At 37.2% G+C, this 25555-nt stretch overlaps 1 protein-coding gene across 2 annotated transcripts in view; it reads right to left on the bottom strand.

Moving 5' to 3' along the window:
* Positions 1-3874: 3874 nt before the first annotated feature.
* SUGT1 (SGT1 homolog, MIS12 kinetochore complex assembly cochaperone) overlaps positions 3875-25555 on the bottom strand; it is a 43735-nt gene continuing 22054 nt past the window's right edge. For both annotated transcript variants that reach the window (XM_081215139.1, XM_081215140.1), the window contains 3 exons: positions 17521-17611; positions 13236-13417; positions 3875-3997 (listed from right to left, as the gene is read on the bottom strand). In XM_081215139.1, coding sequence (XP_081071265.1) covers positions 3896-3997; positions 13236-13417; positions 17521-17611 — 375 coding nt within the window. In that variant the 3' untranslated portion in view covers positions 3875-3895. The remainder of the gene's footprint in view (positions 3998-13235; positions 13418-17520; positions 17612-25555) is intronic.

Here is a 25555-nt window from a genome sequence, read left to right as displayed (position 1 = left end):
CACAAATGTGGCACCAAATAGTAACACTTTTGAGTAAAGCAGTATCTCCAACTTACCCACAAGTACCCAGTGTTTCCAATAAAATCTCTTGATATGTGTAAAATGGTTTTACAATAGAATATGCATAGCTGGAGACAAAATAAACCAGATCAATGTTGACGATCCCCCTTATTTAAAACTACACATGACTCTTCCTGGCACAGAAACCATTATTTTGTCCTTTTAGCTTTTATTATTTCCTCTCCTTGGTTCCTCCAAGGCAGAGATAACAGATATCCATATTCTGTTATGGATGCTAAAATATGGGGCTAAAATAGCAGGTAAGAGTGCAAAGGTAAACTTCTTTACAGCTAGTTGGTTACAAAACAAAAAGTGGCTCTAGTAACAAACACCACATAACACCCAGAAAACTTCTACCTATTTTTGGAAAAATCAGTAATAGCTACAAGTCAGAGACATGCACACTAACCTAGACAAGGAAGATCCCAATAAAAGTAAAGTGCCCTAAGCAGATCAGATGGTCAATTAATAGGCAATACTGCTCTGGGTCAGTGACGTATTTCTCAGATCAATGACCTAATCTGATATGTAGATAATTGAGGAAGGAGAAAAGGTAAAATGGGAAAGGATAGTTTCAGTAGTGAACTAAATTAAAATGTCTTCTAAACTATTCATAATAGCATAGTGACATAGCTTCATTTTATTTATTTATTTATTTATTTATTTATTTATTTATTTATTTATTTATTTATTTATTTATTTATTTATTTATTTATTTATTTATTTATTTATGGCTGTGCTGGGTCTTTGCTGCTACGTGCAGGCTTTCTCTATTTGTGGTGAGCAGGGGCTACTCTTCATTGCGGTGCGCAGGCTTCTGATTGTGGTGGCTTCTCTTGTTGCAGAGCATGGGCTCTAGGTGTGCGGGCCTCAGCAGTTGTGGCTCGCGGGCTCTAGAGCACAGGCTCAGTAGTTGTGGTGCAAGGGCTTAGTTGCTCTGCGGCATGTGGGATCCTCCCGGACCAGGGCTCAAACCCGTGTCCCCTGCATTGGCAGGTGGATTCTTAACCACTGCGCCACGAGGGAAGCCCATAGCTTCATTTTAAATGTTTATTTGAAATTTATCTAAAAAATTTATCTAGGACAGGTCAATTATTTTCTTCCTGTCCTATATAGTTAGCCTGCTAAGAAAATAGAAGTTTTCCCAGACTCAAGGAGACAATAACAATTCAATGTTCTACAGTTAGTGAATATCTCAAATCAAAGGAATGGAAATGCTAGGGGTGGGGACGGGGTGCAGGACAACTGTAGTTATTAGTGCAACCATCCTTTTCTTCCATTCCATATAAAGACAGAAAAAAATGTATTCCAAGACTGAACCTCAAAAAGGAAAATAAATACTAAGAGAAAAATGTACATTCTAAAGAAACAAAAGGGTAACTAGAGCACAAAGAGAACCAAGATTTGAGAACTGAAAATGGGAGTCTAGGGAGTTCCCTGGTGGCCTAGTGGTTAGGATTCTGGGCTTTCACTGCCATGACCCGGGTTCAATCCCTGGTGGGGGAACTGAGATCCTGAAAGCCATGTGGGAGAAGGGGAGAAGGGGGGAAGGGGGGAAGGGGGGAAGGGGGGAAGGGGGGAAGGGGGGAAGGGGGAAGGAAATGGGAGTCTAGAAAGAAAGTGGGACCAATTAATAGCCAAGCTGAGATAGCAGAGAATAAAGATAAAGGCTCAAAATCAAGTTTTTTAACTTTCTGGAGTCTTTCGATTTTTCATTGTCTAGAATGGTGAAAGAGAAGCAGTACTTTAGAGTGGTACTTTAGGGCAAGCAGTCTAACCTACTTCTCAAAATTCCCTTCTTTACCCATAAACCTATTGTATTTAGACAAGTTAACATTGTAATATAACACAGTCAGGTATATTAGGAACTCCATTTGGCTCAGCAAAATCCTGAATCTGACATCCTTAAGCAAATCTAGCCAACAGATAAACACACTTTAGACAGTGTATCCTTGAAAATAAAAGCAAAACTAGTACTAGAACCTTTTTAAAGAAACCCAACTTCTATCATAATAGTGTCATTCCTAAGAAAGAAAAAAGTTGCTTTTAAGAGGCAAAAATGCTTCCTTATTTAGAATCATGGACTTTTAATTAAAGACCCTATGGATTTGCAGATAAAGGAACTAATAAAACACAGGAAGGCTGTAAACCTGCTAAAGATTTTAAAGCTAGTGGGTGGCAGAGACTTGCTAGAGCCAGGAGTCTTGTCGCTGGGGTATGCCCCTGACTTACCATCTCTGTAGCAAGAGCTTCCCTACCCCTGGGAACTACTGGTAGAGAGAAAACTTAACATAATCACTATCTTGTTTCCTAAGGAGAAAATTTTAGACATTCATACATGCAAGAACTTAATTTTGCCTTTTCCTTCAGTGCTCAAGATCAAAAACAGTAGCCTATAACTCTAAGTGAGCAGAAGGACAAGTGAAGACCCCGACATGCATAAACAAGCAGTAACAGCAAGTCTGGGCATGGTCTGGTATCACCCCACCACTTCTTCCTTATGAACTCCCCTGCACGTGTCAAATGAGTAGAAGGAAGAGGCTGAACCCCCACTCTTTTTGGAGATGGCGGCTAATTTGCCGCCCATTTACCCTATCAGCTATGAGGGTATAGAGTGCTTCCTTGCCACAAAATGTTAGTGAGACCTAACAGACACCACCCTCTATGGTTCTGAAATTACAATGAGAAAAGGAATCAGACCTACAGGTCATCCATGGCCTTTGCTTTATAACAGCTTAGACTGTCAATAATTTTAATCACAGAACATTTAATCATAGATATTTTTTCTATCTCAAAACTGTATTTGTAATATGTTCACCATTCAACCATTCATAATTCCTTCCTGAATATTAATTTTCTCTCTCTGCTAGATTATAAAGTCTTTGAAGTCAACGATCGTGTCTTTTTGTTTTCGTATTCCCATGGTATCTATTTATTCTATAAACAGAATAGGTACTAAATGTATACATATTACTCTCTCAGTAGCTGCCCTAAACCACCAAAAGCAAAGTAATCATGGGGCTATAAGAAGAGAGATTTTCTAATAAAGAAAAAAAGAAGGAAAAAAAACCAAACCAAACCACCAGTCTTGTAATTTCAGGAATCCTGCTGTGGCAAAAGCAGCAAGAAGTGGAGCTGGGCTCTCCTAAATTACTGTTTGACCCCGCTTCACAGATTAGCCTTCAGTACAGTTAAATTTGCAGCATGATAAACTCAGGTGTCAATGTTTTGTACAGGAATTTGAAGGGTAAGGACCAAAATTCTCAGTGCAATTACAAATACTTCCCATAAAAATAATCAAATGGGAATCCCGTGATAAATAATTTCTCAAAGTTTTCATTAAAAACTTAAGAAAAAGGTAAATAAACCAAACTTCTTCATAGAAAAATTGTATTTACAACTCCATTCAAAAGCCGTTTTTAAAAGCAAACAATTTAATGCTGAAATTGAGAAATCTATGCTCATCCAAAGTTGCCACGTCTAATAAATTATTAGCAGAATACTGCATCAAAAATAAGGCAATAACCCAAGATATCCCATTAACAATTTCTCCACTCCCACAACTAGGTAGAATTAATCTATCTAGTAGCAAATGATACTTCATTCCGTTTCAGCATATCTGAAGTCCTTAAGGACAAAAGTGATAAAACATGATCTTCATTCTTCATTAGACTCTTAGAACACTTGAAGGAAAATAATTTCTAAAGCACAAAGAGGTAAAGAGGTATAATCCTTTAAAAAGATGTACTCAGTGTTCAAAATTCATGAATGCAGTATAAATACACAATGGGTGTTAGCTGAATATATGCAATACAGTGATAGCAAATTAATTTATTTAGTACTTTTTCCATTCCATATCATCAGGAGGATTGATTTCAACTTTCCTTTTACCTACATCAGACCAGTTGGTACTCAAAACTGTACCACCAGACTCCATCTGCAATAAAAAATAAAAATAGATTAATTATTGGCCCATAAAATCACAACAGAATATTTCTCTAAAAACATTCCAAGCACAGAGTCCCAAATATAAGCTATGTTTGGCTCAATATACACAAGACAATATTCTGGTTTAACCTTAGGCTTTCCAGATAAGTTACCATATCGTGTAAAAATCTGAAAAGGAAACTCTAGTTAGGTAGGAGGACCATGTCCACATACACTGCCATATAAAAGCACCATGTCTCCCTGCTAATCAGCATAGAGGTATATGTGGAAAGACTACCTTGAGATGAAAATATTGGGTTGGTCAAAAAGTTCCTTCAGTTTTAAAGTAAAAATAAAAGACACATTTTTCATTTTCACCAAGAACTTTATTGAACAACGTATTCACCATTTTGTTCCCCTACCTTCTGCCATTTTTCAGGCAACCTCATAATTCCATCTTCCCAAAACTTATCTTTTTGAGCAAATAACTGTCCCAGGTGCCTTTTGCAGTCTTCCAGGGAATTGAAATTTTTCCATTAAGAGAATTTTGTAAAGACCGAAATACATGGAAATGCAAAGGTACAATAATCTGGTGAATACAGTGGATGAATGAGAACTTCTCAGCCAAGTTGTAATCGTTTTTGCCTCGTCATCAAAGAAACATGTGGTCTGGTGTTATCCTGATGGAAGATTATGCGTTTTCTGTTGACTAATTCTGAACGCTTTTCATTAAGTGCTGCTTTCAGTTGGTCTAACTGGGAGCAGTACTTGTTGGAATTAATTGTTTGCTTTTCCAAAAGTAGCTCATAATAGAGGACTCCCTTCCAATCTCACCATATACACAACATCACCTTCTTTGGATGAAGACTGGCCTTTGGTGTGGTTGGTAGCGGTTCATTTCGCTTGCCCCATGATCCCTTCTGTTGCACAATATTGTACAGCATCCACTTTTCATTGCCCGTCACAATTTGTTTTAAAAACGGAACGTTTTCATTACGTTTAAGTAGAGAATCACATGAGGAAATACAGTCAAGAAGGTTTTTTTCACTTAACTTATGTGGAACCCAAACATCAACGCGATTAACATAACCAAGCTGGTGCAAATGATTTTCAACATTTGATTTAGATATTTTGAGTATGTTAGCTATCTCCCACATGGTATAACATTGATTGTTCTCAATTAATGTCTTGACCGCTATCAACTACAGCTGGTCTACAGAACCGTGAAGCATCGTCCAGTGAGAAATCTCCAGTACAAAACTTCACAAACCACTTTTGATCAGTCACAGCACCTTCTCCATACACTGCACAAATCTGTTTTTGCGTTTTTACCTTTCTTGAAATAATAAAGCATAATATGCAGAAAATGTTGCTTTTTTCTTCCATCTTCAATATTGAAATGGCTACACAAAAATTCACTAATTTTGATAAGTTTTTTAAAAATGCACCCTGATATGACAGCTGTCACAATACAATCTAACAAAATTGTTTCGAATGAAGTTAAAGACAACTAAGCACTACTAGAGCCATCTTACTGGGAAAACCGAACGAACTTTTTGGCCAACCCAATGAAATTGGCTTCCAAAGCAAACGATAATGTAATCTTTTACTGAGCACAGTAAAGACTTTGCAAAGTAAACTCTTTCTAGTTGGACAGAACTTTAAGAACCCCTTCTTAATGTTCTCTCTATGTCAAATATACACAAGTGTATGCTGGAATTACTATTATTATTATTTTTTTTTTTGCGGTGCGCGGGCCTCTCACTGCTGTGGCCTCTCCTGTTGCAGAGCACAGGCCCCGGACGCGCAGGCTCAGCGGCCATGGCTCACGGGCCCAGCCGCTCTGCGGCATGTGGGATCTTCCCGGACCGGAGCATGAACCCGTGTCCGCTGCACTGGCAGGCAGACTCCCAACCACTGCACCACCAGGGAAGCCCTGGAATTATTTTTAAATCAAGGTACATCCACACACAGACACATAAAGTTAGTGTCTCAGTAAAGCACTGGTCATCTATTTACTACCCACTGAACATAACAGCTACCAACAAACCTAGCATATTCATAAATACATTTAAAAAATAAAGCTGTAACTGTTAATGCAATAAAAATTCACTGATTTGGATCACAGCAAAGAACAGAAAATCGTTAAAATCTAAACATTTAAAAATAATCAGCTATGTTACTGGTGAATGTATAAAGTTACGTATGCTACCATTACACTGGAGCCTCAAGATAATCCCAATGCCCCACACTCTCTACCAAGCTCCTTTCCATGGGTTCCTTTGCACGGGATGCTCTTCTCTGTCCCGGTTCTTTTTATGTCTTTAGTTATCCTCCAAACATGACATGTCACCATCTCTCTGTGGCCTTCTTTGACCCTGGTCAGGACTCTAGCTACTCTTGTAGGACTTGTCTATGACACTGCACTGATAAAATTTTACGAATCTGCCTTCTCATACCTGCTTCCCACCCGTGGCTCCAAACTAAAGCTGAGAGTTTCTAAGAGGAAAGAAACATATTTTACCAATACTTATATCCTAGATCTAAGTGCAGTGGCCTGGCACACAGTAGGCTGCAAATAAAATACTGAATAAAATGGGACAAGTTTATATAATAACTACTCCTAAGAGAACTAAAGGAAGCAGATTTTATAATCTGATCATATTTGCTGATGACATTTATTTTCCCCTTTCTTCTTATGGACTGCAGTGCAACTGAGCACTTCCCTGATTGTTCTGTATATGTTGGTCTTTTTGCCCAATCAGACAGAGAGATCAGAGATAAGATAGAGTCTGTTTCTTTGTACAGGCACACCTCGTTTTATTGTGCTTCACTTTACTGCACTTTGCAGACATTGCATTTTTTACAAATTGAAGATTTGCGGCAACCCTGCATCAAGTGAATCTACTGACGTCATTCTTCCAACAGCATGTGCTCACTTCATGTCTGTCACATTTTGATAACTCTCTTATATTTCAAACTTTTTCACTGTTATTATCTTTGTTATGGGGATGTGTGATCAGTGATCTTTGATGTTACTACTGCAAAAAACTATGACTTGCTGAAGACTCAGATGATAAAGTTAGCATATTTTAGCAATAAAGAATTTTTAAATTAAGGTACATGCATTATTTTTTAGACATAATGTTACTACACACTCAGTAGACTACAGCATAGTGTAAACATAACTTTCATATGTACTGAGAAACCAAAAAAGTGTGACTCACTTTATTGCAAAATTTGCTTTATGATGGTGGTCTAGAACTGAACCCACAGTTCTCCAAGGTATGCCTGTATTCCCCCACAAAGACAGAAGCAAGCCCTTGGTATGTTCCAGGTCAATGCTGCCAAACAGATGGCTTATTTTATGCATACGTGTGGTTCAGTTACACTTAGCAAAGTTTCTGTATGAAAATGGACACAGATTCTATAATATAACTTTGAAATCTCACACACTATTTTGTCCAGTAAGTTCTTAAAAGTCAACACTGAAACTGATTTCAGGGAATTCCCTGGCGGTCCAGTGGTTAGGACTCCACGTATCCATTGCAGGGGGCACACATTCAATCCCTGGTGGGGAAACTAAGAGCCTGCAAGCTGTACAGTGCGGCAAAACAAACTAACAAAATCCTGATTTCTCCTTTTGGAGGCATTAAGTAAGAGTACTTTTTCCTAGCCTTCCCACTAAGTACAACTAAAAACCTTGTATGTTATATAAATAACAAATATAAGACAACTCTAAAAGGTGAAAAGAAGACAAATCAGCTAGGGACCTTGGGACCCAAGGAACAACACGGTGGTGAGTTCTTTGGGTTTTCTTTTTGCCTTATTTTTTTCCGAGAGCTGGAACTGAAGAAGCTGGAAATGCCAAAGGGTGCAAACAAAAAAAGCCCCAACAAAAGCCTGATTTCTCTAGCCAATGGACAAACAGAAAGACAGAAAACTTTTAGACAATAATCACTCTAGCTAAACACCACAGTAATAAACTGTGGTCCCATCCCCACCCAGGCCAGTGAAGGCTGAATGAAGAGCCTAGACTTCCACCCATGCTACGCTATCACAAACAGGCCTCCTCTGTTGCCTGTGGTGTCAGTGGAAACCACGTGGGGAGCTAGAACTCCTACCTATTCCCAGCAGTAACAAGGAGATGCCCTGGGGTGTCAATGGAGGTAGAGTGGGGTACCTGGATTTCTACCTCCACCTGGCAATAGTGAGGTAGTGACTTCCCTTCCTTTGCCAGAGGGGTTGTCAGAGAAAGCCACCTAAGACAGATGGTTTAAATAAGATCCAGAGTCTTGTAACATGAAAATGTCCAGATTTCAACTGAATATCACTTGGCACTGGTGAAAAACACCAAGAACCAGGAAGATTTCAGATTATATGTTTAAAAAGAGAAGACAATCAATAGATGCTAACACAGAGATGAAAGAGATGTTAAAATTATCTGACACATTTTTAAAGCAGTCAGGGTAAAAATGCTTCAGCAAGAATTATGAACTAGCTTGAAACAAATGAAAAAAATAGAAAATCTCAGTAAAGAAACAGAAGACATAAAGAAGAACCAAATGAAAGTTTTGTAATTGAAAAATACACTTGAAATAAAAAGGTCAGTGAACGGGCTCAAGAGCAGAATAGAGAGAATAGAGCAAAGAATCAGTGAACTGGAAAAGAGAACAATATAAATCACCCAATCTGAATGACAGAGACAAAACAGAGACAAAATGAACGGTCTCAGGAATGTGTAGTACTATAACAAAATATCCAATACCCGTGTCATCGGGTTCCAGGAAGAAGAAAACAAAGAAGGTAGGTCTGAAAAAGTACTCAATGATATAATGAATGAAAAGATCCCAAATTTGGCAAAAGACATAAACCTACAGACACAAGAAACTGAGCAAATCCCGGCCAGTATAAACACAAAGAAATCCTTGTCAATAGAGAGAATCTGTTATGGACAGATCTACCCTGAAAGAATGCCCAAAGGAAGTTCTCCAAACAGAAGGAGGGACTTCCCTGGTGGTCCAGTGGTTAAGAATTCGCCTTCCAGTGCAGGGAACATGGGTTCAGTCCCTGGTCAGGGAACTAAGCCTGTGTGCCTCAACTACTGAGCATGTGGAGCACAACTAGAGAGCCAGCATGCCTCAACTACAGAGCCCACACGCCACAACTACTGAGCTTGAGCACCACAACTAGAGAGAAGCCCACGTGCCGCAATGAGGAGCTCACAAGCCACAGCGGAGGATCCCGCGTGCTGCTGCAACTAAGACCTGATGCAGCCAAAAATAAAATGAATAAATATTTTTTTAAGAAATGAGAGGAGACAATGTGTTCAGGAGTTTAAAAAGAAAAAAAAGAAAAGAAACAAAAATGGAAACCTGAAAGTCAGAAAGGAAGAAAGAAAGGTCACAATATAGGTAAATGCAATAGGGTTTGCTTTTCCTCTGAAGTTTTCTAAATTATTATACTGCATGATGTGGTTTCTAAACATATATAGAAGAAATATTTAAGAAAATTATAAATGAGAAAAAGTAAAAGGACATAAAGGGAGGTAAGGTTTCTATACGTCATTCAGTGTCAAAAAAAAATGACACCAGTAGACTATGATAAACTAAGTATAATATAGCTAATATAAAATCTAGAGCAACCAAAGATACACTACAAAACACTATAGATAAATCAAGATGAAATTCTAAAAAATGTTCAAGTACCCATTAGGAAGGCAGGAAAAACAAAAACAAAATACAGAACAAACAGAAAACTTACATGGTAGACATAAGTAAGTCCAATAATTACATTAAATGTTAAGTGCTCCAAATGCGTCAATTAAGAGAGACTGGCAGAACAAATTAAAAAAAAACATGACCCAACATGCTGTCTAAAAGAAATTCACTTTAAATATGACTTAGAAATCTGAAAAAGAATGAATATATATATGTATAACTGAATCACTTTGCTGTACACCTGAAACTAACACAACACTGTAAATCAACTATACCCCAATAAAATTTTTAAAATAAAATAAAAAAATTTTTAAAAAACGACTTAGGCAGGTTGAAAGTGAAAGGATGGAACAAGATATATCATGCAAAAATTAACCAAAAGACATAAGAATCAGCTATATTAACATCAAAGCAAAGAAAATTACCAGAGTTAGAGAATGACATTATATAATGATAAAAAGGTCAATCCACCATGAAAATATAGCAATCCTAAATGCATATGAACCAAACAACAGAGCTGCAAAATATGTGAAGCAAAAATTGACAGAACTTAAAGGTGAAATCAATAAATCCACAATTATAGCTGAAGACCCTCTGTCAATCAGTAGAAAAGTAAGACAGAAAATCAACCAGGAATATAAAAAAACTCAACAAGAGTATCCATCAACAGGATCTAAGTGACATTTATAGAACACTCCATTCAACAAGAGCAGAATACACATGCTTTTCAAATGGAATATATACTTAGGATAAGAAGTCTCAAGTGAAATCAAAATATACACTGAGCTGAATAAAAATGAAAAAGTAACATCAAAATTTGTGGGAGACAGCTAAATTCTTCTGAGAGGGAAATTTATAGCATAAACACATATAATAGAAAAAAGAAAAAGAGTCAAATCAATAATCTAAGCTCACATCCAAATAACCTATTAAGAAAAGAATAGCAAAATAAACCCAAAGCAAGCATAAGGAAGAAAGTAATTAAAAGCAGAAATAAATGAAATTTAGAACAAAAAAAAGGGAAAAATTTAAGATCAACAAAAAGCTGATTCTTTGAGGAAAAAAAAGTAAATAAAATTGACAAACCCTAGCAAGACAAAGGAAAAAAAAAAAGAGAAAAGACACAAATTACCATTATAGGAATGAAATGGGCATTTCCCTTCAAAGCTGAAGGGAACCCTACCAACACTAACAACTTAAATGGACCAATTCCTCAAAAACAAACTACCATAAGTCACTCAATATGAAATAGACAACCTGAAGAGTCCTATAAGCTATTAGGATAACAAAATTCATAATTTAAAATCTCCCAAAAAGAGAAGTATCAAGGCCTAGATGGCTTCATTGGTTTAAAGAATCTTTAAAGACAACACTAACTCTACAAATACCCTCCCCCCAAAAAAGAAGAGGATGGAGCACTTCCCAATCCATTCTATGACGTATTACCCTGATACCAAAACCAGAAAAAGCACCAAAAAAGAATACTGTAGACCAACATGCCTCATAAATATAGACACAAAAATGCTTAAAGTATTTAAAAATAGAATTGAGTAATATATAAAAAGAATTATACACTATGACCAAGTGGGGTTTATCCCAGGGATGCAAAGCTGGTTCAACAGTAGAACAGTAGAAATCAATCATATTAATCATATAAAATCACCACTTTGACAAACTAAAGAAAAAAATCACCTAATCGTATTGACCACATGCAGAAACACTGCAGAAAAAGTATTTGACAAGTCAACAGCCATTCATGATAAAAATCTCAGAAAAAAAGAAATACAGCAAAACTTTCTTAACTTGATAAGCATCTACAAAAACCTACAGCTAACATTATACTTAATGGTGAAAGACTGAATGGTTTTTCTCTTAAGATGGAGAAGAAGACATCGGTGTCTACTCTCACCAATCTTATTCAACATACTGCTGGAAGTTCTAGCCAATAAAAGGAAATAAAGGGCACACATATTAGAAAGGAAGAAATTAAACTGTCCCTATTTGAAATACCTCCTTAGGTAGGTTTATTCTTAGGTATTTTATTCTTTTTCTTGCAATGGTGAATGGAATTGTTTCCATAATTTCTCTTTCTGATCTTTTGTTGTTAGTATATAGGAATTGCAAGAGATTAAATTGTCCCTATTTGAAGATATGATTGTCTACATAGAAAATCATAAGAAATCACAAGGAATCTACCAAAAAAAATCTCCTAGAACCAGTAAGTGAGTTCAACAAGGTAAATACAAGATAAATACAAGATAAACATTAAAAACAAAACAAAAACCCCCTGTATTTCTAGACACTAACAACAAACACATGGATGCCAAAATTAAACATATAATACCATTCATAATCACTCAAAAAAAAAAGAACCAAATACTTAGATATAAAACACACAACTACTGAAGCCCACGCACCTAGAGCCCGTGCTCTGCAACAAGAGAAGCCACTGCAATGAGAAGTCTGTGCACCTCAACGAAGAGTAGACCCCGCTAGCCGCAACTAGAGAAAACCCACGCGCAGCAATGAAGACCCAATGCAGCCAAAATAAATAAATAAATAAACAAACAAATAAATAAAAATGTTCTCTATCTTAACTGTCAATATCATGGTTGTAATACTGTAATTCTGCAAGACGTTTCTGCTGGGGAAAACTAAAGGACATAAGGGATCTCTATTACTTCTTCCAACTGCATGTGAGTCTACAATTATCTCAAAATAAAAAGTTTAATTAAAAACAATTCTTTTAAGGCAACAGTGAAAAGCACAATCATGATCAGTTACCACTTGGTAACTTACATGGAATATCTGAGCCACAAACACACTTATTACCTATATATTAATTTTAATTATTAAATAATAACTTTAACTTTCTACTGTAAATATAAATGCCTTAAAAGAAGACAGTGACATTTCCAGAGCTACGGGTAAAAGTCAAATGATTACAGCTTCAAGCAAAATCTACATGGTTCTACAGTGATGACTAGTCATTAAAATCTCAGAACTTGAGACCTAATTCAGGTGGTATTCATGCCCTGGCAAAAAACCTGAATTTTCTTAATCAATACGGAAATTATTAACAAACCAATGAATAATTAATGTGCACCTTCTACTTGGCAAACACTGTTCTGGAAGTTTCCCTTCTATATCCTTCATCTGACACTGAGATTATACATGATACCAGAAGGTAAACACCGGAAGCTCACTCAGCTATTGTGATAAATCCAACTGGAATAACTCTGTATCACCCACTAACTATAACCCTGGTATTTCTTAAGACTTCCCAGTTCTAACTCCCTGATGAAAAAATTTACTTGGAACATACCATTTGTTTCTCACCCCCTCCACAAGTTCCCAACTTCCTCAATAATTACTCTAAGTTTAGAGCAAGAACAAATGTTCAGACAAAGTCCATTCAAAATGGCCTCCCAACTATAGTACATGCAATCTGATCTCAAATTACATACTTTTTTTTTAATTTGTGAAATTTACTATTACAATAGATTTTCTTAAAGTTTATGTTCTTACAAATGATTTGTTCATGGCACGTTTCACTTCATCAGAACCATCTGAATAGATCTGCTGAAATAATTTGTTTAAAGCTGCATCTCCCTCCAACTTCTCATTCTTTTCTTCTTCTTTGATCTCACCAACCAATTTATCCCAATTTCTTGTATAATGAGATGATGATGGATACAGGTTCTTTACATCTATGGAGTAAAAAAAGACAAAACTGATTAATCAACATGTGATTATGTCAAGCATATGTAACTTTCTGACCATGGTGTATACAACATCTTAGCAAATAGTTTTAAGTCACTGAATTTCATGTTTGTAATAAGTGTCTTTCTGATATATAAATCAATAATTAACATTTACACTTCTAAAAACTGAATCAGTTAGCATAATGTAAAATCTGGGAATTTCTTTTGAGCAAAATAACTCAAAGTGTAAACTTTTGGTACATTATGCAAAATTAGATTAAAAAATAGATCCTTCGGGCTTCCCTGGTGGTGCAGTGGTTGAGAGTCTGCCTGCCGATGCAGGGGACACGGGTTCGTGCCCCGGTCCAGCAAGATCCCACATTCTGCGGAGCGGCTGGGCCCGTGAGCCATGGCCGCTGGACCTGCACGTCCGGAGCCTGTGCTCCACAATGGGAGAGGCCACAACAGTGAGAGGTCCGCGTACCACAAAACAAAAAACAAAAAACAAAAAACCCAGATCCTTCATGTTAATAATAGGAGAAACTGGGTGAGAAGCACACAGGAACTTTTATGTTTACAAAGAAGGTGCAAAGATAGTACAAACAATTCTAAAAATAGTAATTTTTTAAAAAGATGCTTCATTAACAAATTTCTCTAAACAGTTTTAATAAATGTTAAAAATGTGTCTTCTCCTGAGGTACTTATATCTTTCAGAGTAGAAATAAGCTGAAAGTAATGAATTGCCAGGCCATCTGCCAGTGAGTTAAGACTCCATCCTCTCCCCACATTAAAAATATTAGATTACTTCAGTAGGAGAAAACAATAAAGAATTCCTGAATGTTGAAAAATACTACATGTGATGATCTAGAGTTCAGTGCCCACATCATGCACATATAGAAAATAATAATATTTGTAGGGCACACTGGGATAAACAGAGGCTGCTTGCAGCCAGAGAGGCAACGAACCCAGGGACTCAGGCACTGCCAAGACTGCCCCAAAGACCAAGGGAATCAAGATCTTCGCACACAAATAATTAAAAAGTAACGAAACAGGTTACCTAAGAGCTGTAAGAGCAGTTCTGTCCACTGTTCAATGGAAGTATAATGTAAGCCACAAATGCGACTCACATACCTAATTTAAAAACTTCTAGTAGCCACATTACTAAAAAGAATCAGGTGAAATGTATCCTAATAATATGTTTTATTTAGCCTAATAAATGCAAAATAATATCAGGTCAACATGAAATCAATATAAAAATATTAAGATATTTTATATTCTTTTTTTCATACTAAGTCTTCAAAATCTGGTATGTATTTTACATTTGGAGCACATCTCAATCCAGACTAGTCATATTCCAAGTGGTCAACAGGTACAGGTGGCCCGCAGCTACTACCCTGGACAGAACAGCTATAGAGCTTTAAAAAAAACCTGATTCAAAATTTCCCTATGAGTATATTAGGACACATGAATGCTAGTCTAAATGTCCCTCTTGCACTGCTGCCTAGAGCTCTATATATGCCCTTTCTCAAAATAGTTGAGAAACTACTAATTGTTCATTCTGCTCTTCCATCCCACAACAAAACAAAACCACAGCACACCACAGTTTTATTCAGGGCAAGCATACTGTTTTCCACATTTTATCTACCGTTCCTCTAAAAGTAATCTCCTCTGTCTTCTGTACATTTTCACTACTAGCCAGGAAAACAAAAACATGCGTGCCACGGTAAATTAAGAACCTAGGAAACCTGGGTTTAATTAATCCTAATGCTGATTCACCAGATGGGAACACAGTTCTAATCTCCATTTCACAGATAAGAAAGCTGACCCAGATAGGTTAATCAACTTGCCCTTATCTGCAGTCTCCAGCTTGTCAAAACTCTGACAAGCATATTAACTCCTTACAAAAATATAACAGGTCAGGAGGAATAGCATCTTGAATCTCCAAGGCACTGAGTTTAGAGAGTTTGTAACTATAACACCAAAAAATCTTTAATCTCAGAAAAACGTTAACACCTGTAGAGATGGTAGATGAACTACGGAGAGACAGGTAACCTAACTTCCTTGCTTATTCACTATAATATTGATATCAAATAACTGCAAAGATACTCATGTCAGCAGAGACTTCCATTGTTAAAAATGCAGCAACAAGCAGTATCACACATGGGTTAGAAGAACCAGAGCCAGGCTCTAAAGAGCTGGATTTAGTCCCAGACAATGAAAACTGCTAGGTAATCTCAGGCAAGTTGCTTAACCTTTCTGAGCCTGTAAAATAGGAAGAACAATACTAGGCTACCTACTATCAGGGCTGCTGTTAGACTTAGGTGATATACTATACTTAAAGTGTTGATATTTCTTTTAAAAAATACTTTAAGCTATACATAAACCTCAATCCAAAAGTATCTGGGAGTCAGCCCCAAGAAAAGCGCGTAACACCTTTACTATACCTTTCACATAAAGCGGGAAGCAGAAGCTTAATAAATAGCTTATATACCAATTTGAAGTATTTCAATTCTTAAAAGTTATCTATTGGTGTCAATTCCCTGGCTTTGTTAATCATGCTATAGGTTAGTTACGATATTATCATGCAGGGAAAGGGTACGTGGGAACTCTATTATTTCTGCAACTTCTCTTAGAATCTAAAATTATTTCAAAATAAAATTTAAAAATGATCTGTTGGCTAACTTAGTGTTTTCTACAAAGTGCCACAAGGAAATTGTATTTTCTGTTATAGAAGAAAGCAGTGAAAAATCTAAAAGCAGCTGAAACTTAGAGTTACCTCTTTTCAGTCATCAAATCAGAACATTATCTCTAATCAAAGGAAATTTCTCTCCATTCATTAATGAGGCCATTGCTATAAAATAGTCTTAGACGGTAGTTCTAAGTGTGTCCTACAGATTAATCATTCCATTAGAAAAATACCTATGTGCCTATTGCCTATGCTCAGAATTGACCACAACATAAAGTAGTCTGTTCCTTAAAGGGTTAAGCAATCAACCTTAGTTTTCTACTCTACCCCTAAGCCTGCCTTAGGCCTTCATTAGCTGTTTGCCTCCACATCTTAGAAATATACTGAGGGACTTCCCTGGTGGTGCAATGGTTAAGAATCTGCCTGTCAATGCAGGGGACACGGGTTCGATCTCCAGTCTGGGAAGATCCCACGTGCTGCGGAGCAACTAAGCCCGTGCGCCACAACTACTGAGCCTGCGCTCTAGAGCCCATGAGCCACAACTACTGAAGCCCGTGCTCCACAAGAGAAGCCCCCGCAACAAGAAGCCCGTGCACCACAACGAAGAGTGCCCCTGCTCGCCACAACTGGAGAAAGTCCACGCGTAGCAACAAAGACCCAACACGGCCAAAAATAAATAAATAAATTTATTTTTTAAAAAAGAGAAATATACTGAAATGGGGAACTTCTCTGGTGGTCCAGAGGTTAAGACTCGGTGCTCCCAATGCTGGGGGCCTGTTTGATCCCTGGTCGGGGAACCAAGATCCCACATGGCACAACTAAGTCTGTGTGCTAAAACTACTGAACCACATAACTAGAGAAGCCCGCACACCACAATGAAGACCCAGCACAGCCAAAACATGAGAGACAGACAGAGAGAGAGAGAGAGACAGAGAGACATAGACAGAGAGAGAGAGAGAAATGGACTAGATACTTTTCACTGTGAAGCCCTGAAATTCCAGGAAATTAGAGTTGACATAATCAGAAGAAACAGAAAGGAATAAATAAGAGGGGAGAAGAGAAGAGGAGGAAATACATCAGCATAGTAAACTACTAATTCACGTAAAACACAGAAATAAAAAATAGGAAAGGCCAACACACAAAAGCAAACAACCCCTAACTGATGTCACAAACTGACATGATAAACAATAAATCCCAATTCCCTCTGGGCTTTTGCTGCCATTTATCTGTATTCTTATGGAGTTTAAGAAGTTAGAACCATCATAAGAAATACTCTGTTTTCATTACAGAGCAACCTCCTTATATTCAATGTATCTTACCTTGGGAACATAAATAATGAAAGCAGAAAGAATACTCATTACTATTTAATTTCAACTATATAACACAGTAAGAATTTAAAGCTCATCAAGGCCAGAAAACAAACCTGTTATGAACGGTCTGGGGTTAGGCACATCTCCTTGTCCCTCTAGCTTTTCCCATCTCACAGCCTCTGGCTTTTTCATTTTAATTTCAATCTGGAGGAAACACCAAATAAAATCTATTATTCCATGTAAAATACACAAAACAGTGAAAAAAATGCAATTTCTTTAACTTATCAATGTTTTATAAGCATTAATAGTGTCCTCGAACAGTTTCCTTAGACTATACAAAGTTAAATTCCAAAAACTTGAAACATTTATTTTGTTTCTACTTAAAAGCCACCCTTCAAAAACAATATACATACACACTATAAACTACAATTAAGAGTCTTGAAATCCATATGCTTTTCTTCTTCTAAAGCAGTGTTGTCGATCAGGGGTAATTCTGTCCCCTGGGGAAAGCTGGCCATGTCTGGAGATACTGCTGGGTCATCACAACTGAGGTGGGAGTGAGGAGTGACATGGGGTACTGCTAAACATCCTACAACATACAGGGCAACTCCCATGACAAAGAATTATCCAGCCCCAAATGTTAACAGTGCCCACCACTGAGAAACCATGTTCTAAAGGAATTACTATATTTGCATGTACATTAACCTGTTTTAGAGTAGAGAAATTCATTCCATTGTATAAAAATGATACAAGTGAAACTGAGGGCAGTCATCAGTTAGATCCCTTAAACTATAACTTGCTTGATAAATAACATCCTGTAACCTGCCTTCACTGATAAAGCTCACTTTAATTGTTCTTGCAAATTGCATACCCTCCAAGTTTCATGTAGCTTGAACAACATGTCACAAGACTCCTTTAACCATCCCCTATATAAAACACCTCTGATATATGGGGCATTATAGTAATGCTAACTGTTTTCCAGGAACATGGAGCTACTCTTGCCCAGTTCAAACCAGTCAAGACCACTGACCACTCAACTGGGCCGTCTCGAGTATCTCATGGATGACCTTTTGACATCAGAGGGCAAAAAATCTTCACCCCCAAATCATGCTAACGCCATTTTCTGAACATGCATCCCATGAAGAAGCATGTAACTCAGATATGCCTACACAGAACACCGATGACCTCACTTCATCATCGTTTCCCACACCTCAGACCACCTTGCCTCTTTATCCCATAAATATCCCAAGCCCCTCGCCTCTGGTGAGGCAGATACAAGATTTGTTCTCCCATCTCCTCATTCGGCTGCCTCACGAACAAACCCTTTCCCTTTTGCAAACCCCGGTGTCCCAGTGTTTGGCTTGCTGTGCACTGGGTAAATGGACCTGGTTTGATAACACAAGTTATGCTAACATTTTTACAATCATTCGTTCAATAATCATCAAACACCTACTGTGACCAAGAAATAGTCTTCAGGAATGTGAGGGATTTTTTAAATACTAAAGGCATTATCCTTGACCATTCAGTAGTATGTGAAATACTTGAAAAAAAGTTACTCAAAAGGCAACTAAATGTTCTAAAAGCTCAGGAGAGATCACACCTGGCTGTGAATAGGACAGGTTTCGGGGCACCTTGCAGGGCTGTGAGGGGTAGGAGCATGTGCAATGGTGGAAAGGTTAGGTCTCCAGAGGCAAAGGGAACTGCATAAAACTGAAGCCCTGAGGCATGAAAGGACACACTGCATCAGGCAGCAGGATGTGTGTCAGAGCAGTGAAAAATACAGAAGGAAAAAAGGTGTAAGACCATGAGGAGCTTCGGAAGGCTAAACTAAGGCCATTTACTACAATGAAATGTTAAAAGCATCCTAAAAGCATCTTTAACTCTCTAATCAAGGCTGCTCCCTTAGAATCTACCCTTAACCCTAACATACACTCGCATAGCATTTACCTTATGCTTTCCTTATTCAAATAATGCTCTCGCCCTCATTTTTAGCCTAGCAAAAATAAGCATTTATAGTGCTGGTAAACACAGTTATAATTATTATGCAAATAGTTGAAGAATCTAATTAGAATTTTATATTCTAACGCTTTTTCTAAGAAAAGCATTACTACTTTTGTAAGTAGAAAAAACACCCAGAAGACAGACTTTACAAAAAGAAAAGCCTACTGTGTCACACTTTGGTTCTCTGACCCCTTTGGGGAAGATGAATCATTTAAATTAACAATTACTGGTAATCTTTCTACCAACAGCATTTAGGGGGAGAATCCTTAAAATGTGCGTTTTAAAATACTTTAACAAAACACTAAAAGAAATCTGCCAATATTTTCAGTCAGATATGAAGTGATGGAATGGAAGGGTATTTTTTTAAGACGCATAGAAATGTAACAAAAAATGTTTTCATGAGAAAAACAGGAAACAAATCTCACTAGAAAAGGGGCAAAACAATGAGCATTTTTAATGTAATTTACATGTTTACATTCTACACAAATAAAATCAAACATTTAAAAGGATCTCCAGAATTCCCTAAAATGAACTATGATTAACTTTTATAAAGTAAAATACTATCAATATTTTTTCATACACAGTATTAAGTGAAAGTACTCTGATTATTTTAAGCTGTCACTGCTGGGATATTTATCAAAAAGGGTCAGAAATCCAACAGCTGGCAATGACACAGAAATAGTTACTGAAAAGGACAATTAATATTATACGAAAATTTAAAACTGCATCTTGCTCCTTTAATTTTCAACTCAGCCAGAAATGAAGACCTCACAAACAGCGTGTACATCCAAACTATCCTTAACTAACCTCAGCCATGGGGCACCCTATATCCACGCGTGTTCCGGAGCTAAGCACCATCTATAAAAAGTCCCTCGTTTCACATGAAGGGCACTCACATCTCTGAAAGCCTCTATGACCTAAATAATTGTGCGCTATGAACAAAGAGCCTTTATAAAGCCAAAGCCCTAAGTCACAACCTGTTTCAACTGAGACATGCTGACCTGAACTTGAAATTATACTTAATCCATTCATTAAAAGAGGTACACATAATAAACCATTTAAAACAGCTTTTTTAAAAGGTAAAAGGGGGGAGACTAATATTCTATGAATTCCTTTTTACACCTACTTCACTTTTAATGCTTATATATGCTTTTAAAAATGATTCTGACAGATACTTCTCAAATTACCACCAGTACAATTTCAGATATTTTTATTGGGACCATTAATCAGCCATTCTATTTTTATTTAAGTCAAAAATAATTTAAAAGTTAACTTAAAACTTTGGTAGTTTATAACTAATGAGAACCTACTGTATAGCACAGAGAACTCTACTCAGTGCTCTGTGGTGACCTAAATTAAATGGGAAGGAAATCCAAAAACGAAGGGATATATGAATATGTATAGCTGATTCACTTTGCTGTACAGTAGAAATGAACACAGCTTTGTAAAGCAACTGTACTCCAATTAAAAAAAAAAATCTTTGGTAGTTGGCTTGAATGTTGCTCTCATATGCACAGGGAAGGCTTTCAATGTGCCATAATATCCCAAAGCAGTATTCACAAACTACTAATAAGAATCCCTCTTCTGTTGGGTTGTCAGTTTTCAATATTATGTGTACTACCACCCACTTCTAAGGTCTCCTTTGCACAGCAGACAGTTTAATTTTTTCCAATGAATGGAACTTCAGGTTTAAAGAAAAGCCATACTGCTAAAGGATCATGGCTCTTCCAGACACCACTTTCTTAAAAAGAGGTAAGTGACCTCCCACTTACTACGACAAATTGATGGTGAAGGAATCTTTCCCAGAGACTAGAGGGCTGTGCAGTTTACTGGTAAACTTTTTTTTCTGGCAAACTTTTGAGAACCATCTGTTTCAAGCCTGCAGTCAATAAATAAGTGTTTCCTGATCTCTAGAATGCAGCTTTTCCAGTATTCTCTCACTCAGCTCTTTGCACATTTAATTACAGTATCAAAACCCTCTGTCCAATATTAGAATAGCTCAGTCTTCCCTGAGGCCAGACTGCACATCTACTGTCTTTATTTTTACACTCAAATCATTTTATAATTGTTTTTAATGCAAAAGATGGTAATGAATGAAGAGAAACTGAATAAACCTCTCCAAAGTTCTAGAAGCTCAGTTCAAGTATTTACTGAGTACCTACTGTGAGCCAGGCACTGTGCTGATGCATAAGACCACCACCTCTAATTCTTCTTGAAGAAATCAATCAGAAGACACATTCCCATAAACAAAAAATTCCAGCATCCATCATCTGTAGTGACAGACCTAAGTTTTGGGAAATATCTAATTATCTGGAAGGAAGTATGCCAAAATGTCATCAGTAATGAGACTGAGTGATTACATTCTCAGCTCACTTATATTTTTCCACATTTTCTATGATATGCATTTATTGCTTTTACAACCTGAATAAAAATCTAAAATCATCAGTATGAAATAATAGCAGTAATATTTACTGAGCACTTATTACATACCCCATGTACTAAGTGCTTCATATATATCATCTCACTTAACAGAAAGTGAGAGGAGAAAACCACCTATATTTTAGAGATGAGAGAGCCAATAAATAGAGTAACCTGCTGGAAGTGTCTTTTTCTGCTAGAAGTTTTACTTATTTTATTTCCTCAGAAATAAGCAGAGGTTGAGGACAAGTCAAAAACAGTCAGTTGTGTAATTCCAAGAGTCACAAATAGGTGCCACTTGCTGGATGTATGACTAATCACACTGAGCCTCAGTTTCGCTTGTAAAATGGGATTAATAGGGTCTACCTCACTTAGGATTCTTTTGAGGATTAAATAAAACCACATATGAAAACAATATAGCATTGTGTCTGGCAAGTAACAACTGAATGCTATTATGAATATCTTCATCATTGTTACAATTAGCTGAAAATCTGGGCACATTATTTTACATCTCTAAGTTCAGTTTCCATACCTGTAAAAAGGTAATAACAATACCTACACCATGCAGTAACTGTGAGGATTACATGGGATAATACACAGCAATCAAAACAGTTACCTACTGTAATTCTCCAAAGGTCAAACAACATGGCATTGGCTAAAAAAGCTACAGTAAATGCCTGTCATGAAATACTTTGCTGTAAAACATCTAAGGGCATAAAAAAATACCCATAATGAATAAGTTTAACGAGACAGCTACAGACAGTATGGACAGTAAAATCCTTTTCTTTTGAAAATAAATGTATATACATTAATAGAAAAGGCAGCTCTACAATTTGTGGATATCAGCAACTAAAGTTATTTAAAAACACAAACAACAACAACAACAAAAAAACCCTATTACCACAACCATATCAAAAAGGCATAACAAAACAATAATCCAAAACCCCACACACATCTGTGTGTTTAAAAAAGCAGTGGTATCCTGCCGGGACACCTCCAACCCCATTATATCATCATTAAGATTCTTCTATGAATATCAAGAAAAGGAATTTTAAAACTTCTCAAATTTTAGTGGGTTAAGAAGGCAGAAGGGGGCTCTTTTTCTCTAAGACACACATTTTTATTTCCCACAATTTCAGTTAAAAGCCTTCATATTTTATATTGATATAATACAAAAGAAATTACTCTGACTAAAAATAGGAACACAAGAACATTTCCACAAGGGCAAATTTACTCCAAAGGATTCTGAGAATTCTAATTTTTTCTTACAGGGAGTGAATATTAATCTTTAAAATGAATATTTCACAGCATAGCTGTTACTGAAGTTATAATCCTGTGATTGTGATAAGAGAATATTGTCATGATATTAACAAAATGAAATAAAAGAACCATTACAGTTTCTTAATAAAAAAATGGATTAATAGGCAGATGTGTAAGCTGGTATTCAGTAGAACGTAGAAATAACTATCAAAGGTACTAAAAAAATATGAATTCTGACTAAGAAAAACATATTACATATTACACTGTAAAACATTTAATTAAGGGAATTCCCGGCAGTCCAGTGGTTAGGACTCAGCACTTTCACTGCTGGGGCCCAGGTTCAATCCCTGGTCAGGGAATTAAGATCCTGCAAGCTGAGCAGTGTGGCACCCCACCCCCCGCAAAAAAAATTTAGTTAAGAAATGCTATTTCAGTATCTTAAGAATACTACCTCTTCCTCTTTTCACTGCAAATTATATTTCATTTGAATTAATAACACTTAACCAATGGTTATACATAAATATGCAACATGCATATTTGAAGGTGAGAAAGAAAACAGGATTCTCAAAAGGCAAAGAAATAGCCCTTTTAAACCACAGATTTTACAGAATCTCTAATTTCAGGAATATTTTCCCAAGCAAAATGCACCCTTTTATCCAACCACATAAATGATTCAAGACACCTGCAAACGTATGAAAAGCAAATTACTATTTTTCCCTTTTAGTGTCATCACTAGACAAGACTCAGTAACCCAGAGAAAGATTTTCAGTATTTTAACATTGTCTCCCTCTGCTGTATAAAAAGATTCAAAAATTTCATCATTTCCATTAAGATATAATTAAGTACAATTCTTTCCATTTGTTTCCCATAAAACACAGCTTAAAAACTGGTAGTTTAACAAATTAATATATATTACTTTGGGTTAGGACAATAAAAATAATCATCCTCCCGAATATATCCTACAAATATAAATTCTTTAGTCCAGACAGAAAAACCTATAAAAAGAAGCAACTGCTTTACAGAAGGATAAGTATTTTTCCTGGGCCACACTGAACAATTTAGTAAATTGTGAACTTGGGGAAGGCATTTTAAGTCCATGAACCTCAATTTCTTTTCACCTGTAAAACTAAGAAGGAAAATACTACACCCTGCCAACTTCATAAGGCCAACATCAGAATCCAATATAAATTCATTCTCTGAACAATTACTGACCACCCACTCACTACAAACAGTGCATAGGGCTAAGGTTGCCAAATTTAGCAAATGAAACATACTTATATTTAAAAATTATTCACTGATTGCCTGCCCACCAAGCTGCAGTGTCAGATCAGCCATTTCTCACTAGTCACTGATGTGAAGTGCCGGGTGTGAGGCCTCTGCATGAAGCACCCTGTGAACAAGTGAAACTAGAGGAAGCACAAAGGAAAAGAAAAAAGAAAAGAACTGTGTCTTGCGAATTCCTCTTGCAAGAGCACCATAATCACAACCAACTGCTGAACAATCATCGACAGGAAGACACTGGAACTAACCAAAAAAAGATACCCCACATCCAAAGACAAAGGAGAAGATGCAATGAGATGGTAGGAGGGGCACAATCATAATAAAATCAAATCCCATAACCACTGGGTGGGTGACTCACAAACTGGAGAACACTTATACCACGGAAGTCCACCCACTGGAGTGAAGGTTCTGAGCCCCACGTCAGGCTTCCTAACCTGGGGGTCCAGTAAGGGGAGGAGGAATTCCTAGAGAATCAGACTTTGAAGGTGAGCGGGATTTGATTGCAGGACTTTGACAGGACTGGGGGAAACACAGACTCCACTCTTGGAGGGCACACACAAAGTAGTGTGCCCACCAGGACCCAGGGGGAAGGAGCAGTGACCCCACAGGAGACTGAACCAGACCTACCTGCTAGTATTGCAGGGTCTCCGGCAGAGGCAGGGGGCAGACGTGGCTCACCACGGGACAAGGACACTCGCAGCAGAAGTTCTGGGAAGTACTCCTAGGTGTGAGCACTCCCAGAGTCTGCCATTAGCCCCACCAAAGAGCCAGGTAGGCTCCAGTGCTGGGTTGCCTCAGGCCAAACAACCAACAGGGAGAGAACCCAGCTCCACCCATCAGCAGACAAGTGGTTTAAAGTTTTACTGAGCTCTGCCCACCAAAGTAACACCCAGCTCTACCCACCACCAGTCCCTCCTATCAGGAAGCTTGCACAAGCCTATTAGATAGCCTCATTCACCACAGGGCAGACAGCAGAAGCAAAAAGAACTACAATCCTGCAGCCTGTGGAATGAAAACCATAATCACAGAAAGACAGACAAAATAAAAAGGCAGAGGACTATGTACCAGATGAAGGAACAAAATAAAACCCCAGAAAAACAACTAAATGAAGTGGAGATAGGCAACCTTCCAGAAAAAGAATTCAGAATAATGAGAGTGAAGATGATACAGGACCTCAGAAAAAGAATG

The sequence above is a fragment of the Mesoplodon bidens genome, assembly GCF_964165515.1.
Source record: "Mesoplodon bidens genome assembly, chromosome: 17".
NCBI lineage: Eukaryota > Metazoa > Chordata > Mammalia > Artiodactyla > Ziphiidae > Mesoplodon > Mesoplodon bidens.
This window is presented reverse-complemented; position numbering and strand designations above follow the sequence as displayed.